Source organism: Scyliorhinus torazame, chromosome 1 (assembly GCF_047496885.1).
Source record: "Scyliorhinus torazame isolate Kashiwa2021f chromosome 1, sScyTor2.1, whole genome shotgun sequence".
Lineage (NCBI taxonomy): Eukaryota > Metazoa > Chordata > Chondrichthyes > Carcharhiniformes > Scyliorhinidae > Scyliorhinus > Scyliorhinus torazame.
In genome coordinates this window covers 300701813-300720111 of record NC_092707.1, presented here as the reverse complement: position 1 = coordinate 300720111, position 18299 = coordinate 300701813, and the positions used below count along the sequence as shown (strand labels likewise).

General features: G+C 53.8%; 1 protein-coding gene across 3 annotated transcripts in view; it reads right to left on the bottom strand.

Annotated features, from left to right (window-relative positions):
• LOC140423001 (uncharacterized) overlaps nucleotides 1-18299 on the bottom strand; it is a 280598-nt gene that overhangs the window by 97325 nt on the left and 164974 nt on the right. For all 3 annotated transcript variants that reach the window (XM_072507743.1, XM_072507744.1, XM_072507745.1), the window contains one exon: nucleotides 2912-3010. In XM_072507743.1, coding sequence (XP_072363844.1) covers nucleotides 2912-3010 — 99 coding nt within the window. The remainder of the gene's footprint in view (nucleotides 1-2911; nucleotides 3011-18299) is intronic.

Here is an 18299-nt window from a genome sequence, read left to right as displayed (position 1 = left end):
TCATGTCCGGCACTACAGGGGTTTTGGGTGGGGGTGACAAAGGTGCTTTCGAAGGTAGTGGGGGTCCAGGTCGAACCAAGCTGGGGGTTGGCTATATTTGGGGTTGCAGAAGAGCCGGGAGTGCAGGAGGCGAGAGAGGCTGATGTTTTGGCCTTTGCGTCCCTAGTAGCGCGGCGCAGGATACTGTTGATGTGGAAAGAAGCCAAGCCCCCGGGTGTGGTGACCTGGATAAATGACATGGCAGGGTTTATAAAGCTGGAACGGATTAAGTTCGTCCTCAGGGGATCGGCTCGAGGGTTCACCAGGCGGTGGCAACCGTTCGTCGAATACCTCACAGATAGAGGGAATGGGAAAGAAGAAGACAGCAGCAGCAGCCCGGGGGGGGGGGGGGGGGGGGGGGATGGGGGGGGGGAGGAACCAGAGGGATTCTCAGGGATGTTAATATATAAGTATAATATGTATAGGTTGTTGTTATAGATAATTGTATATTGGACTGTTAAAACATATTTTTGGAGAAATATTTATCTGGGACAAGGCAGTTGCCATTTAGTTGTGTTTTTGTTTTTATTTATATATTATTTATTTCTTGTTTATAAAACTGGCCATTGTTATTTATATTGTTATATTACTGTGTAAAGGATACACAATGTACTGTGATGGTTGGCCAAAAATTTTCAATAAAATATTTAAAAAAAAAGAAAAGATATTCAATATTTAAGAGAATAGCAAGGAGTTCGCTCTGGTGTCCTGGACAATATTTATCCCTTACCCAGTATCACTAGAACGGCTTAGCTGATCACGAGCACATTACTGTCTATGGGACTGTGTTGTGTCCAAATTGACTTCTGTTTTTCGTACAATATAACAATGGGCGGGATTTTCTGTGTCCCACAGTGGTGTGTTTTGCGGTAGCAGAGGAGCCCCACCAATGGCTGGTGGCAGGACGTTCCGGTCCTCCCACTGTCATTGGTTTGCACCCTCCACTTCCAGCGAATCCATGGTGGGGGCTTGCCGTCGATCCCACTGGTGGGAACATCCGGAAATCCGATCCCAATAATTGCATTTCAAAAGTACTTCATTGTCTGTAAAGAGATTTGGAAGATACTGAGGCCATGAAAGATGCTTTAGAAATGCAAGTCTCTTTTTCTTCAAAAGATTCACCTGGACATCCTCTGCCAAACCTCTTCTTGCTAACCTCCACCTGACAGTATTGGACCCCAGTCAGCATTTATGAATCAGAATCACACAAGCTTTGGGCAGGGATAGCCCGGAAGTAACTGTTAAAATTCGGGTCCAAGAAGATTTCCAGTTGGTACATTCCCGGGCACTTCAACCTCCCCCTGCCTGCGCTCTGCTGGATGCGTTAAAATCACCGCATCCCATATTCATCCTCATCACATAATTTGCTTTGTTTTTTTCAGTTTGTAAAGAACTTTTTTTCTCTTCATTTGATTTCTGATTACACTTTGTTCGTCAGTTTATGGTCATTCATATTAAGTTTAATAGTCATCATTATCTGCTCATATTTATGTCTTGAAAGGTGCTCCACTTGTCTTTTGACTTAGTATTGAACAATACACCAGGTTAATTTTTGGACATACTTAGGGGCTGGTGTAGCACAGTGGGCTAAATAGTTGGCTTGTAATGCAGAACAAGGCCAGCAGCGCGGGTTCATTTCCTGTACCGGCCTCCCCGAACAGTCACCAGAATTTGGCGACAAGGGGCTTTTCACAGTAACGTCATTGAAGCCTACTTGTGACAATAAGCGATTATTATTATTATTACTTGTCCTGATTGTCATGTTTCTGTGTTTTTGTCTGTACATTTCTGCCATTGTTTTGCACCTGTTGTAATGTGACAAATGCCAATGACAAAGTCAACCTTTACCTTGTATTCAGTTGACCCCAGCAACCCATCACAAAAATTTAGCCCAGCTGATGGAGGATTATAATTTCGGTGCAATCCATTTACTACACCCATCGAGTGTGAACATAATTTTCCAATGTGCCCATTGCGAGGGAAAAATAGGGCTATTCAGTATTGGAAACAAACATAAATTTATCACAATGCTTAGATTTGGAATGTCAGCTGGCATATGTGCATGGTAAATATTTTTAAAACATAAATTTGTGTAACATTTTCCCCGTGTCTGCGTGGGTTTCACCCCCACAACCCAAAGATGTGCAGATTAGGTGGATTGGCCACGCTAAATTGCCCCTTAATTGGAAAAAAATAATAATTGGGTACTCTAAATTTTAATTAAAAAATATATAAATTTGTGTAAAAGTTGTCATGTAAAAATGCAAACACGTGGCTCCAAATATATTCTGCCTGGAACTGGTTCGAAAGGACACCAGACCTTATGGTTAAACATTCTCTCTACTGTTCTGCATTATAAGACAAAAAGCAAACTGACAAATAGGGAAACTATTCCCTTTCAGGTGGCTTGATCTTCAAACTAATACGATACTGAAGATATCTGGAGTTTTAAAGGCTTACAGTATTTTAAGGTATGCATATTGAAAGGTGCCTCACACAGCTGAAGGAGGTGTAACTCCATGTCTTTGATGCTGTGAGAACAGTTGTTGAGCTTTGTAGTTCCCAGCTCTGTGTATGTGTTACCTCAGTAAAAGTGTATAGTGACTCCCTGGAGCAGGAAGCAGTTTATACTGTAGTAGCCAATGTAACCCAGTCTATTGTTTGGGCCCATTCTCCACAATATACTAATTGCTTTTACCATGATAAAGAGGAGTATACGTCTGCTTTTCTTTTTTCCCCCTCATTCATTTCTTCTGCTGCCTGCTTTCTACAAGCTCGAGAGTCCAATTGTTACAGCCACATCTTGTCCTTAACCAGACGGAATCATGAAAGGAACATAAGTAAACATTACAACTTAAAATGAAAGGCTTACTCCGGGTTTTCCTGACTTGGGTCTGGAATCGATCAGAGTCTGGGTGTTGCTTTGCTTTGTTGAAATCATTTGGAAGGCAGAGAGATGAGGAACCATGACCTAGATTGAAGAGGTACAGAGGAGAGTCAATATCATGAATCTGGAACTAATACCATGAAACAAAAGGATTCAAAACTATTACGCAACTACTTGCACTATACATTGATGGGTATGCTGCTAATGTTCTATTTTGTAGGATGGCACTTTGCAAATCCAATACCACCACAAACAACTTCAAGCAGCCTCTCCAGGGGATGAAGATACCATTAATACATGGCTAGCTGACAAACTAAAAGTCAGTGTCAGCACTTGTTGTACAATTGTGTATCTTGGGACATTGTGGGCCCTACCTATGGTCACTCAGGCAAGTACCAGAGATCAAAACCTTCTGATTATCTGGGCATCCTAGGTTTGTTTGTGGCAGATTTTTGTCAGGTTCAGAAGTAGAGCACCGCCCCTCTCCAATCCACTCCACCGCAAAAGATGCACTCATCTACTTGTTATGCCCATCGAGTAATCAAGACAAACGTTGTTGGTCAAAAACTTTTGAAGCACTTGAGAAGCAACTTCTCGGTTAATGGAATAAGAGCTACAAACTCAGGCAATATCGGCATATGTTGAAAGTTGTCTTATCCTGACCACATTAATATTGACACAGTGCAAAATTAATCACAAGACACTACTGTGCTGTGCAGTACCCTGCTTTAGCACCCCCTAAGGTGCCAGGATGGATCCCTGAATTTATACCCATCTACTGGGGACATTTGTCCACATCAGGTGGCAAAGTTCCCCACTGGGGATCTTCCTGTGAAAGATGAAAACAACGAAGTGTGCAGCAGCAAGGAATACAGGAAATTCCTCCACACAAAATAGAAACCACTTCCAATCAACAGCTCAAGTTGTGAAGCAGAAGAGATCAAGCTCTGTATATACTCCTTGGATTCTGAATGATGTGGAGATGCCGGCGTTAGACTGGGGTGGGCACAGTAAGAAGTCTTACAACACCAGGTTAAAGTCCAACAGGTTTATTTGGAATCACCAGCTTTCGGAGCACTGCTCCTTCCTCAGGTGAGTCTGAAAGAAGACAGACAGTGGAAGCAGGAGATTCCCTTGCAGATTGGTGTTGAATAGTTGTTTTTAATAATTCAGAGCTCGCAGCTTGTGGAAGTGAAACATCCACAATGTCAATCAACTCAGAGGATTTGTATCAGTCTGAATGTGGAAATTTGTCAATGGTGCATAGACATTGCAGTAACTTGTTTTTAATAAACTTAGAGTACCCAATTATTCTTTTTTTCCAATTAAGGGGCAATTTAGAGTGGCTAATCCACCTAACCTGCATATCTGAGGGTTGTAGGGTGAAACCTATGCAGGCACGGGGAGAATGTGCAAACTCGGCATTGCAGTAACTTCAGTGTATTCCCAAAAAGGAAACTCGGGACTTGCTGCAGTGACTCATTGGGCTGGATTCTCCGATTTTCAGGCTATGTCCTGATGCCGGCGTGGGAACGGTGATGTTTTATGACCGAAATACGGCGCAAAACGGCCATCGATCCTTCATTTGGTGGAGGGCTAGTAGGCAGGCTGCGTGGGCACCCGGCTCTAGCTGCCGATACGGCCCGGAGAATTATCAGATCCGTGGCCGCGCATGCGCACGCGGCGGCTGCACTGTGCAACGGAAAGTGGCGTTGCCCCCAATTCTGTCGGAAACGTTGATTCTCCGGCCGATCGCGACCGGAGAATCCCGCCCAATGATTTGGTTTGTCCGAGAAGAAAAATATAGGGCAGGATTCTCCGTTTCTGAGTCTCTGGGCGGGATTCACCGTTTCTCAATGCCAATTTTGTAATTGCCGATCGGGCAAAGAATTCCTTTTCACGCTTAAATGGGGGGGCGACACCTGTTTGATGCAGGTTTTGTATGTGCCGCCCCCTCTGAAATGGCGTCATCGCGTTGCGCGCCACACGCCATTGGGACGGCCTTAGCGCATCACCTGAAGGCCCTCCCCCGATGCTCCGCCCCAGATGGGCTGAGTTCCTGACCGTGCGGTTGACGTGTGGGCTCAGTGGTTGGGAACCCGGCATGGTGGCTGCGGACTGTGTCGTGCGCCGCCACAGTCAGGTGGGAGCCATGCTGCTGGCCAGGGGTGGCTTCCGCGATGGCTGGGGAATTGGTATGGGGGGGCACTATCTGGCAGGTTGGGTCTGCACAAGGTCAACGCCATGTTTAACGTCGCCATCCGCATGCACGACTGATATGCCATTAATGAACACACAACGAGTGGTGAACGCAACTGAGGCTTTAATAAACTAAACGGAAAGCCTCCTGGCCTCGGATCCTGAACTGAGGCAGTGGCGGAGGCTAGCCACCTTTATACCGAGCCCGAGGGAGGCGGAGCCAGCAGGCAGTAGTTTACTAGATTACATATAATACAGTGGCAGTTTACCAAAATACACATTATATACTACAGTGGTTCGGACCCAGCAGGGACAAGCCCAGGCATGTAACAATCCAACAATACAATACAATACAGTGGTTTACCACATTCACCCCCTGTTAACAAAAGAGTCCAGCGGGGGTGAAGTGGACTTAAAGATCAAGTCTGTCGGGGGCTTTGACCTTCCGCTGTGATTGCCTCAGTCCCGGCTGTTGTGTGGGCACTGATGTCGAGACCTGCGCATCCGGGAGCGTGCCGCCCTCACCTTCACCCAGTAGTTGAGTCGGTGGAGGGGTGGGGCGGTGTGTGGGCGGGGGTGGTGGTGATGGCCGCCAGTGGGCCTGTGGGTGCCAGACCTTGAAGTAGCAGGATAGTGGTGGAGGGAGACGATGTAGGAACGGGGGTGGTGGTGATGGTCGCTGGGGAACCTGCAGGTGCCAAATCCCGGAGGGAGACTGTGTCCTGTCGCCCGTCATAATGTGCCATTTAGGCATATTGTGGATTGGCATGGAGGAGCATGACCTTCTCGACGAGGAGGTCTGATTTATGGCTCCTCGCATGCTTCCGGAGGAGGACGGGCCCTGGGACTGTCAGCCAGGACGGAAGCGAGACCCCAGAGGTTGACTTCCTGGGGAAGGCAAACATACGCTTGTGAGGGGTCTCGTTGGTGGCAGTGCACAGGAGCGACCGGATGGAGTGGAGCGCATCGGAGAGGATCTCCTGCCAGCGGGAGACTGGGAGACTTCTAGACCGTAGGGCCAGGAGGACGGCCTTCCAGACCGTCGCGTTCTCCCTTTTCACCTGTCCGTTGCCCCGGGAGTTGTAGCTGGTCGTCCTGCTGGAGGCGATGCCCTTGCTGAGCAGGAACTGACGCAACTCATCGCTCAAGAAGGAGGAACCCCAATCGCTATGGATGTAGGTGGGGAACCCGAACAAGGTGAAAAGATTGTGCAGGGCCTTGAAGACGGTGGCAGAGGTCATGTCAGGGCACGGGATGGCAAAGGGGAATCTTGAGTATTCGTCAACAATATTGAGGAAGTTACACGTTATGGTCAGTGGAGAGGAGGGGCCCTTTGAACTCGATGCTGAGGCGCTCAAAGGGACGAGAGGCCTTTACCAGGTGCACTCTGTCTGGCCGATAGAAGTGCGGTTTGCACTCTGCGCAGACCTGGCAGTCCCTGGTCACGGTCCTGACCTCCTCGATGGAGTAAGGCAGGTTGCGAGCCTTGATAAAGTGAAAAAAACGGGTGACCCCTGGGTGACAGAGGTCATTGTGGAGGGCCCAGAGTCGGTCTACTTGTGCGCTGGCACATGTACCGCGGGATAGGGCATCTGGGGGCTCATTGAGCTTCCCAGGTCGGTACCAGATATCGTAGTTATAGGTGGAGACCTCGATTCTCCACCTCAGAAGCTTGTCGTCTTGATTTTGCCCCACTGTGTATTATTAAACATGAAGGCAACCGACTGTTGGTCAGTGAGGAGAATGAATCGCCTGCCGGTCAGGTAATGCCTCCAATGTCGCACAGCTTCTACAATGGCTTGGGCTTCCTTTTCGACGGAGGAGTGTCGAATTTCGGAGGCATGGAGGGTACGGGAGAAGAAAGCCACGGGCCTGCCCTCCTGGTTGAGGGTAGCGGCCAGAGCAAAGTCCGATGCATCGCTCTCCATCTGGAACGGAATGGACTCGTCCACAGCGTGCATCACGGCTTTGGCAATATCTGCCTTGATGCGGTTGAAGGCCAGACGGGCCTCAGCCGTCAGGGGAAAAACGGCGGATTTAATAAGTGGACGGGCCTTGTCCGCATAATTGGGGACCCACTGGGCACAGTAAGAGAAGAACCCCAGGCATCTCTTCAGGGCCTTGGGGCAGTGGGGGAGGGGAAGTTCCAGGAGGGGGCGCATGCGGTTGGGGTCGGGCCCTAGGACTCCGTTTTCCACAATGTAGCCAAGGATGGCTAGGCGGGTTGTGCGGAAGATGCATTTTTCCTTATTATAGGTGAGGTTCAGGAGCTTAGCGGTGTGGAGGAAATGCCGGAGGTTTTCGTCATGGTCTTGCTGGTCATGGCCGCAGATGGTGACATTATCTAAGTACGGGAACGTGGCCCGCAGCCCGTACTGGTCAACCATTCGGTCCATTTCTCGTTGGAAGACCGAGACCCTGTTGGTGACGCCGAAGGGAACTCTGAGGAAGTGGTAGATGCGGCCATCTGCCTCGAAGACAGTGTATTGGCGGTCCTCCGGGCGGATAGGGAGCTGGTGGTACACGGACTTCAAGTCAACTGTGGAGAAGACTCGATACTGCGCAATCTGATTGACCATGTCAGATATGTGGGGGATGGGGTACGCATCGAGCTGCATGTCCCGGTTGATGGTCTGACTGTAGTCGATGACCATCCGGTGCTTCTCCCCAGTCTTGACGACCACCACTTGGGCTCTCCAGGGGCTGGTACTAGCCTCAATGATCCCCTCTCGTAGGAGTCGCTGGACCTCCGACCTGATAAAGGCCCTGTCCCGGGCACTGTATCGTCTGCTCCTAGTAGCGACGGGCTTACAGTCAGGGGTGAGGTTAGCGAAGAGCGAGGGTGGGGCGACCTTAAGGGTCGCGAGGCTACAGATGGTGAGGGGGGGGCAGGGGTCCACCAAACTTTAAAGTAAGGCTTTGGAGGAGGCGCTGGAAGTCGAGCCCCAGTAATAGGGCAGCGCAAAGATAGGGAAGGACGTAGAGTTTAAAGTTAGCGTACTCTACGCCTTGTACGGTAAGGGTAACGACACAGTACTCCCCGATTGCTACTGAATGTGATCCGGAAGCAAGGGAGATTTTCTGGGTCATGGGTAAAATTGGGAGGGAGCAGCGCCTTACCGTATCTGGGTGTATGAAGCTGTCTGTGCTCCCGGAGTCGAAGAGGCAGGCCGTCTCGTTCCCGTTGATCCGGATGGTCATCGTAGATTTTGTGAGGTGATGAGACCGGGACTGGTCAAGCGTGATGGAGGCGAGCTTCGGGAGGTGATGGGTAGGCCGGTCGGAGATAACGGCGGCCAGCGTGCAATCGGGTGAGCAGGGCTCCCGGGAGGCTGCGGAGTGGTCCCAAGATGGCGGCCCCCATGGGTCACGCGTGGTGGGTGGCATCGGAGATGGCGTCAAAGATGGCGGCCCCCATGGGTCGCGCGTGGCGGGTGAGTACAAGATGGTGGCCCCGGTGGGTCGCACGTGGCGGCCGAAATCGAAGATGGCGGCACCCACGGGTCGCACATGGCGGTTGCACGGCAGCTGGGGGCGTCCCCGACAGGCAGCAGGCAGCTGTGCTGGGCCTCGGAGTTTTCGGGAGAGATCGGGCCTGGTAGGCTTTCGCAAAGTGGCCCTTCCTCCCACACCGGTTGCAAGTGGCATTCCGTGCAGGGCAGCATTGTCTGGGATGCATACCCTGGCCGCAAAAGTAGCCCTTCGGGCTTCCGGCGTTGCCGTGCTGCTGCGTGGCACAGGTTTGCGCCGCACTCGAGTCGGGTGATGGCGGCGCCCACGAGGTCCACGAGGGTGCCGCGCGGTCGGAAGTGTAGGCCTCCATGTTCTGGGAGGCCACCTCCAGTGAATTTGAGAGCTGCACTGTCTTTGGGAGGCCGAGTGTACCACCTTCTAAAAATTGCTGCCGGATGTAGTTTGATTTCATGCCGGCGACATAAGCGTCCCTGACCAACAACTCCGCGTGTTGTTTAGCCGATACCGCCTGGCTGTCACAGTTCCTGCAGGGTACCCGCAAGGCATGCAGGAATTCTGCTAGTGATTCTCCAGGGCGTCTCGTGGCAAGAAGGTGCCCAGCATACACTTTGTTTACCGACTTTACATAGTGTTCCTTCAGCAGCATTATCGCCTCCGTATATGAGGGGGCGTCCCTGATGAGAAGAAAGACTTGCGGGCTCACCCGTGCGTGGAGGATCTGGGGCTAAATTCTCCGTTATCGGCGGAAAGTCCGCCGATCGGCGCAAAAAACAGCGCAAATCCCACTTGCGTCACGTCATAAAAATGGGCCGATAGTCTCCGGCCCGAAATGGGCTAGCAGCGACGTGACGGGATCCGCGCTTGCGCAGTGGTTCACGTCGTGCAGCGTCATACGCGCTGCACGGCGTGACGGCTCATAAGGCCGCGCAGCTCCCCACCACCCGACCGGAACACCCGACCGCAACACCCGACTGGATGGCTGGCCGTCGCTCAGCCCCGAGGTTCGAGTCACGCGATGTGGAGGCGCTCCTGGACGCGGTGGAGCAGAGGAGGGACGCCCTGTATCCCGGGCACGGCCGCAGAGTTGCCCCACGCCACAGCCGGCGTCTGTGGAGGGAAGTGGCAGAGGCCGTCACCGCTGTGGCCCTGACACCACGGACAGGCACCCAGTGCCACAAGAAGGTGAACAACCTCGTCAGAGCAGGCAGGGTGAGCCTCCCCCATATCCCCCCTCCCCATATCCCCCATATCCCCCCCTCCCCCATATCCCCCCTCCCCCATAGCCCCCCTCCCCCATATCCCCCCTCCCCCATATCCCCCTCTTCCCCATATCCCCCATATCCCCCCTCCCCATATCCCCCCCCATACCCCCCTCCCCCATATCCCCCATATCCCCCCCTCCCCCATATCCCCCCCCCCATATCCCCCCTCCCCATATCCCCCCCCATATCCCCCCTCCCCCATATCCCCCCTCCCCATATCCCCCCTCCCCCATATCCCCCCTCCCCCATATCCCCCCTCCCCCATATCCCCCCCTCCCCCATATCCCCCCTCTCCATATCCCCGCTCCCCATATCCCCCATATCCCCCCTCCCCCATATCCCCCCTCCCCCATATCCCCCATATCCCCCCTCCCCCATATCCCCCCTCCCCCATATCCCCCCCTCCCCCATATCCCCAAGTGAATCCAGCCCTAACCTTAACCTCTGCAATGCACGCGCAACCGATGGCGTGCATTCATATACCTGCCTAACACTGTTGCCTTTTACCCCTGCCACCCCCCCCCCCCCCCACAGGAGAAGCGCACACACAACAATAGGGAGCATGTGAGGACTGGAGGAGGGCCCGCTGATGAGAGGCCACTGACCGTACACGAGGAAAGGGCCCTGGAACTGGCTGGCGGACCTGAGGACCGGGAGGTTGCTGATGCAGAGGTCGGGGGCCCACGAGCAAGTGAGCCACCAACAGCCCGTCCCCATATCCCCCCTCCCCTATATCCCCCTCCCCCGTATCACCTGATCACTGCCTGATGTCTAACCATGCATGCTTCATTGTGTATCGCAGGACCAAACGTCCAGGCACCCATCCCCGCAGATGCACACCGCCCGCAGGATGCCCCTCGGAGACCACAGGAGACGGAGAGACCCGCACCCTCCAGCATGCAACGCCCGCAGAATGCCCCTCGCACACCACGGGAGACGGAGAGACCTGGAGCAACAGGGAGACGACACCCCCGTCACGTGCGGGAGCGACCACCCAGCGATGAGGGGGGCAGCCACAGGCCCCCGTCACATCCGAGCCAGGACACCACTACCCAGGACACCACTATCCAGGACATCCCTACCCGGGACACCACTACCCAGGACACCCCTACCCGGGATACCACTACCCAGGACACCCCTACCCGGGACACCACTACCCAGGACACCCCTACCCGGGACAGCACTACCCGGGACAGCACTACCCGGGACAGCACTACCCGGGACAGCACTACCCAGGACACCCCTACCCGGGAAGACGAAATACCGGACAGTGACTCAGAGTGGATGGGTGGAGACGAACCCCCACCCCAAAGTGCCATGGAGTCAGAGTGGGACGAAGAGCACGACACAACGCCACTGCTGTCACCAACACCCTCCACCATCGCAGAAACACTCACCACGGTTGGGCACTTTAGTGATGAGGCGTCTGGTACACTCACAACACAGCCGTCCCGGTACAGCAGGTGGAGGTAGGAGCAGCAGAGGGACCGGGCGGTCGGAGGGCAGCCCAGGACTAGCGAACATCTGCCGCCCAGATGCATCCTGGGTTCCTGCAGTTACCACACCCACACATGGATCCGATGCAACCACCGACACGGAGACGAGCGAATAGGGTGACGGGTGGCTTGCGGCGGCTGCGGTCGCAGGTGGAGGAGTCCACCCGCGTCCAGGAGCTGGGAGTGGTCCCGGTCATGCGTGCCACCCAGGCTGACACCGCACGGGTGGCGTCCGCGGTGGAGGCAATGGGTGCGACGGTGTCAGACATGGGGAACGGTTTGCGAGGCCTGGGGCCTTCCGTGCAGGCGGCGTCTGTGGCCCAGGAAATGCCCTCTCACAGGAGGCCATGAGCCAGTGCCAGCGCCAGATGGCAGAGGCACTCAACGCCATAGCCCAGTCTCAGCAGGCCATGGCCCAGTCTCAGCAGGCCATAGCCCAGTCTCTGCAGGCCATGGACCAGTCTCTGCAGGCCATGGCCCAGTCTCTGCAGGCCATGGCCCAGTCTCAGCAGGCCATCGCTGAGGGCATCGGCGCCAGTGGCCATGTGCGAGCCGGCGTCGCACTGTCACAGACAGGGTTTGACAACCCCCTGGGCTCCATGGCTGCAAACCTGCAGACCCCTGTCGATACCAGCACGGGCCTCCAGGACTGGCAGCGCCAGATGTCGGGGGCGCGTCGGATGGCCAGTCCGTTCGCATCCCCCACCCATGTAGAGGCCTGGGGGCACCCCGAGGGAGGAGGAGGTGGTGTGGTCCGTCCCGGCTCCCTCTGTAGGGGAGGTCCCGGTACACCGCGACACCTCGGACTCCCCCCCTTCCGTCCCAGGTGCATCGGGTGGGCAACGGGCAGGACAGGCTGGCAGCTCGCCATCCCAGTCGCCCGGGCCGCAGCCTGGCCCATCTAGGTCAGGACGCCCCAGGAAACGGCCGCCAAAGGGATCCAGTGTCAGAGGGCAGGAATCACAGGAGTCCACCTCCAGTTCTGCTGTACCGTCTGGGGAACCACGTAGACGTAGTCAAAGGGCCCGTAAGGTCAAACAATTAGACACAAATGTTGCAGTGGCGTCGGCTGCCTGTGGGTCCAGCTCCAGGCGATCAGGCTTGAGCGATGAATTCATCTTAGATGTTTAGTTTATTAAATTGATATGCCATCAATGAACACACGACGAGTGGTGAACGTAACTGAGGCTTTAATAAACTAAACAGAAAGCCTCCTGGCCTCGGATCCCGAACTGAGGCAGCGGCGGAGACTAGCCACCTTTATACCGAGCCCGAGGGAGGGTGAGCCAGCAGGCAGGAGTTTACCACATTACATATAATACAGTGGCAGTTTACCACAATACACATATTATATACTACAGTAGTTCGGACCCAGCAGGGACAAGCCCAGGCATGTGACAGTACAATAATACAATACAATACAGTGGTTTACCACAACGACCACGGACCCGGCCATTCTCCAGGCGTTTTAATCGTGAGAGCCGGGAGTTTTACGTGGATTAAAAAAAAAAAAAATTTAGTGTACCCAATTATGTTTTTTCTAATTAAGGGGCAATTTAGTGTGGCAAATCCACCTACTCTGCACATCTTTGGGTTGTGGGGATGAAACCCATGGAGACACGGGCACAGACAGTGACCCGGGGCCAAGATTGAACCTGGGTCCTCAGCACCGTGGGAAGCAGTGCTAACCACTGGGCCACTGTGCCGCTTTTACATGGATTTCTTTGACGTAAAACGCCACAGATCTTCCACACTGAGACTCAAAAATGGTGGGTTGGATTCTCTGTTTCGCCAGCTGGTCAATGGGGTTTGCCATTGTGGGGCAGCCCCATGCTGTCGGGAAACCCCCGGGCTGCCGGCAAAACGGAGAATCCTGACAGCGGAGAATTCAGCCCGATGAATCCAGCCCTAAGTGTTGATGCAAACAGGGAATCCGTGGACTTTCACAACAGAAAGATCGGTGCCACACCTGCACCGACCGGCTCCACTATTATTAAGGGGCCAGTACCAATGCTGCGTGGAACACAATCGGATCTAATGAAAAACGGTGCCGGATTCGCCGGGTCCGTGATTGGTACTCTGGAGGATGACAAGCTGTAGCCGCATAGAAACAATTCACCCCCACACACACCATCCCAGCCAACAAGATGGCTGTAAGGAGAGCGGCACCAAGGTTCGCGGACGCAGAGCTTGAGACCCTCCTGGATGTCGTGGAGGAGAGGCAATTGACCCTGTACCACGACTCGGGAAGGAGGCTGCCAGCCACCGACGTTCGTCGTGCCTGGGCGCAGGTGGCAGAGGCAGTCAGCGGCATGGGCAACATCGCCCAGACTGGCCAGCAGTGCCGGAAGAAACTGCACAACCTCCTCAAGGTAGCCAGGGTGAGTAGGCAGCACTGTGCCCCTGGCACTAACCCCGCCCCCACACACCCGTAACCTGCCCCCTGAGAGGACGACAGAACCCCCATCCTGCCCCACATGCCAGCACCCATACCAGCTGCCAGAGCCGGTTGCCCTGGCCACTGAGGCCACCATCTACCCACTTCCTGGGCTGCATGCGTCGGTTTGTGTAACACTGTTGTTTTCTGTCAAGGAAAGGGAGGTCGCCAAGATGGAGTTTGGCCACAGACGAGGAAGTGAGACTCCGCTGAGCTGCGCTTCCCCATGACACGTGTGTCAACACCCCCCCAACAACATTCCCACACCACCCTCACACCACATCATCGCCACTCGCACCCTCACACCATGCCCATCCCCACACCATCCTCACTCCCACCCACACCCTCACCCCAAACCACCCCCACACTACCACCCCCTGGCTCGTGGTCTAATCATGCCACAGCCAGAGCCCCCCCTATAAGCCGAGCAGTGATGGATGCAGCTCGGACACCAGCCCTCCGCCCGAGACTCAGGACACCCCAGTGCTCGGGTCAGAGGATGACACTGACTTTCCGTCACAGCTGTCTCCAACACCTTCACCATCCCAAAGACACTCACCGGTTAGCCAGGTTAGTAGAGAGGTTCCTGGGACACTATCTGGTGCGCACCACACAGATAGGTGTCATCAGCCATGACTGCAGTGGATAGCCGCTGTCACCCAAGAGCCAACCCCTCAGCTGGGGGGGGTCGTCTCGAACATGTCAGGGACTGTCGAGTGTGCCACGGTGAAGGCATCATGCACACTGCCCGGGTATCGGGCATAGACGTGTATGAGCAGCTGATGGTCACACACCAGCTGTACATTCATTGAGTGGAATCCCTATCGGTTTGTGTACAGTGGCCTGTCATCTGCAGGTATCCGTAGGGGGACAAGCTTCCCATCGATCACCCCCTGGACCCATGGCATGCCGGCGATGGCAGCAAACACCGCTGCCCGGGCATCCTGGTGGGCTCGGTCCACATCGAAGTAGTGTATTGATTTACCTGGGCCTCCGTGACAGCATAGATGCACCTGTGCACCAAGGTCTGTGAGATCCCGGACAGGTCCCCACTTGACACCTGGAAGAATCCTGTCAAGTAAACGTTCAGGGAGACCTAGAGCGGGTGTCCTTCCCCATACCCCTGTGGTGTCAGGTGTGCCATAATCTGCAGATATTTCTCACCGTCTCCCTGCTCAGCTGGAGTCTTCGACGGCATGCCCGGTCCGGCAGGTCCTCAAATGACAAGTGGCGGCGGTACACACGAGGCCTCGTGCGGCGCCTCCTTGGCGTCTCCTTCTCCTCGGCCTGTTGGGCAGCCGGCTCTCCAACCTGGGTGGCTGCCACCTGCCCCTCTGCTGCCCATTCCGCTGCTGCCCACTCCTCGAGCATCTCCCTCTCGTATCGCTGCAGGGCATCCCCAGGGCTGCGGCCACTAGCAGGAAGGCCACCATTGCTGATTGTATTTCAATATTCATTGTCTTCAGGGGTGAAAGGCCAAAATGTTCGCATGGTGCATACCCAAACAGGTCCACCAGGCTACATGGTGGCCCTGACTGGCACTAAGGACCCGCCCCCACGTCTCCCCCTCCCTCCCTCCCATCCCCTCACCATTTGCCCTGTCGGTGTCCGGCACCGTGGGGGCCTCTGGCCCTGGTGCCCGTTCCTGATGCCAGGAGTACCATTGGCTGGCACTGCCCTTGCCAGGGGCTACTGTGGGTAGGCCGCCGGTGGGTGGTGGCCGGGGGGTGGTGGGCAGTTGGGGCGGGGGAGAGGTGATGTGGCGGGGGGTGGGGCTGTGTGGGGGGGGGGGCACCCATATGGCTGGTGTCACTGTGCAGAACCGGGGGGCCAAGGTGGGAGGTCAGTGGGTGCGCAGTAAGATGTCCATCGTGATGACGGTCCCTGCCTGGACACTGCCCCAGTCCCGTGGGGTGGGGAGGGGGTCTCCCTGACCCTCGGCCTGTTCCCCCCCTACCCCTGCCCTGGCAGGGGCCCCCCACCCCAGCCAGTACAGCCATTGACCACCCCGGCACCACGCATTCGTTCCTCTCCATTTCCTAACTCCTCTCTCTCTCCCTCAGCAGCCACCATGCCGGTTTCATGATTTGTAAAAGCACAAGTGAACCGCGCCGTCGGAACTCAGCCCATCGGAGGTGGAGACTCGCGGAGGTCCTGGAGAATACCGGGTCAGGTCTGCTAAGGATATGCAAATGGGGTCTACTGCACGTGCGGAGTAAACACTTTGACGCCACTTTCGAGGTGACGGAGAATCGTGATTTGGCGTCAAATCGGCGCTTGCTGCAATTATGCCGTCGGAAACTGTTCCGCGCCCAATCGCATTTCCCATTTTTGGAGTCGGCTAACAGAGAGTCCCACCCATAATTCTTGTTCAGGCGGAGGAACCAATGTCAGCAGCTGGAATCAGAGCAGAACAGCCTTTAACTAGTTTCTAACCAAGGATACCTCCCAATACCAAAGAGTTTGGATACAGTTAACGTACTGTATCCAATTGAAGGAGAATATGAAGCCAGTTGTACACACGGCGCGACGTGTACCTGCTCCACTGAAGGACAAATTGAAGGCTGAGTTGGACAGAATGACGGTTCTAGGAGTCAGATGCATAGAGGAACCTACAGACTGGGTTAACTCTATGGTGTGCGTCAAAAAGCATAATAATGACCTGCGGATGTGCATGGACCCCAAAGACCTCAACATTTATATCAAGAGAGAGCACTACCCGATTCCGAAGAGGGAGGAAATAACATGCGAGCTGGCTGGAGCGGCATGCTTCAGCAAGCTGGATGCGTCACAAGGCTTCTGGCAACCCAAGCTGGACAAAGCGAGCACAAAGCTGTGCACTTTAACACTGCCTTTGGGTGCTATTGTTTCCTGAGGATGCCATTCAGAAATTTTCTTACGTGTCATGGAGCACATAGTTGAAGGTGTCGACGACATAATAATCTGGGGAAGCATGGCATGAGGCTTCTCAGGGTCTTATAAAGAATAAAGAAAAATGACCTAAAGCTTAATAAAGCAAAATATCAAATTCGGGTTGACAGCATCACTTTCTGCACAAGGTGTGCAGCCGAATAATGAGAAGATAGAGGCTATTTTGATGATGCTACGTCCCACAGATAAAAAAGGCATCCTACAGATACTGGGGATGATCAACTTTGTTGGCAAGTTTATTCCCAACTTGGCATCTAAAACCTCTCACCTCCGAGATACGATCAAAAAGGACGCAGTTTCCAATGGTCCCCCAGACATGAGCAGAATTGGCAAGCATTGTGTATATCACTGACTGCAGCACCAGTGATGGCCTTTTTTGATCCTGCGAAAACATTTCAACCAATGCGTCTAAGGATGGCCTGGGAGGGGTGTTACTGCAGCAGGGTGCAGACGACAACTGGCTGCCTGTGGCATACGCATCCAGAGCAATGTCAAAGACAGAGCGCAGGTATGCGCAAATTGAAAAAGAATGCCTTGGGTTAGTCAATGGTTTGATAAGTTCCATGATTATGTGTATGGTCTTCCGACGTTTCTTGTGGAGACTGGCCACAGGCCACTTGTCTCAATTGTACAGAAGAATTTGAGCAAAATGTCCCCAAGGATCCAACGCATGACGATGAAGCTCCAACACTACGATTTCAATCGAATCTACATACCAGGCAAGCATCTCATTGTCACTGACACCCTTTCACGCGCCACAGGCATCAAAATGATGAGGAAGCGCAAGTCCATGTTGATCTCATCACTGCGTCTCTTCGAGTCTCCAATGATAAGTCGCATCTAATGAAGGAAGAAACAGCCAAGGAAGGACACAGTCCTACAAAAAGTAATCAAATATCTCCACGAGGGATGGTCTAAGGGTTCCAGCTCAGGTTACTACAATGTCAGGGCAGAGTTGAGTGAGGCGAGTGGATTTCTACTGTGACAGCACAGAATTGCAATTCCGCATTCCTTGAGGCCACTCATGCTCAAGAAGCTCCATGAAGGGCACCTGGGCATTGAGAAGTGCAAGCGCAGGGCCAGGCATACAGTTTATTGGCCGGGCATCACAGAAGGCATTGCAGTCATGGTTGACAGTAGTGACACGTGTCAGAAGTTCCAGTGCAAGCAGAACAAAGAGCCGATGCACAGGATGAAATCATCACAACTCCTTGGCAGAAGTTGGGCATGGATCTTTATCACTTCAATGGAAACAAATACCTTTTGATCATCGATTACTTCTCTAATTACCCGGAGGCAGCAGTTACCGAACTCGACTGCTCGGTGTGCTATTCAACACATTAAAGAGATTTTTGCCTGGCATGGCATACCAAACACTGTTATGACTGACAATGGTCCCTGCCTCAAAAACTATGAGTGGACTGAGTTTGCCCGTCATTATGACTTTAAGCACATTACTTCAAGTCCTTTATATCCTCAGTCAAACAGGAAGGCAGAAAAGGGCAAGCACATTGTTAAACAGCTGCTAATACAAGCCATTGACAGCCAGAAAGACATGTATCTGGCACTTTTGA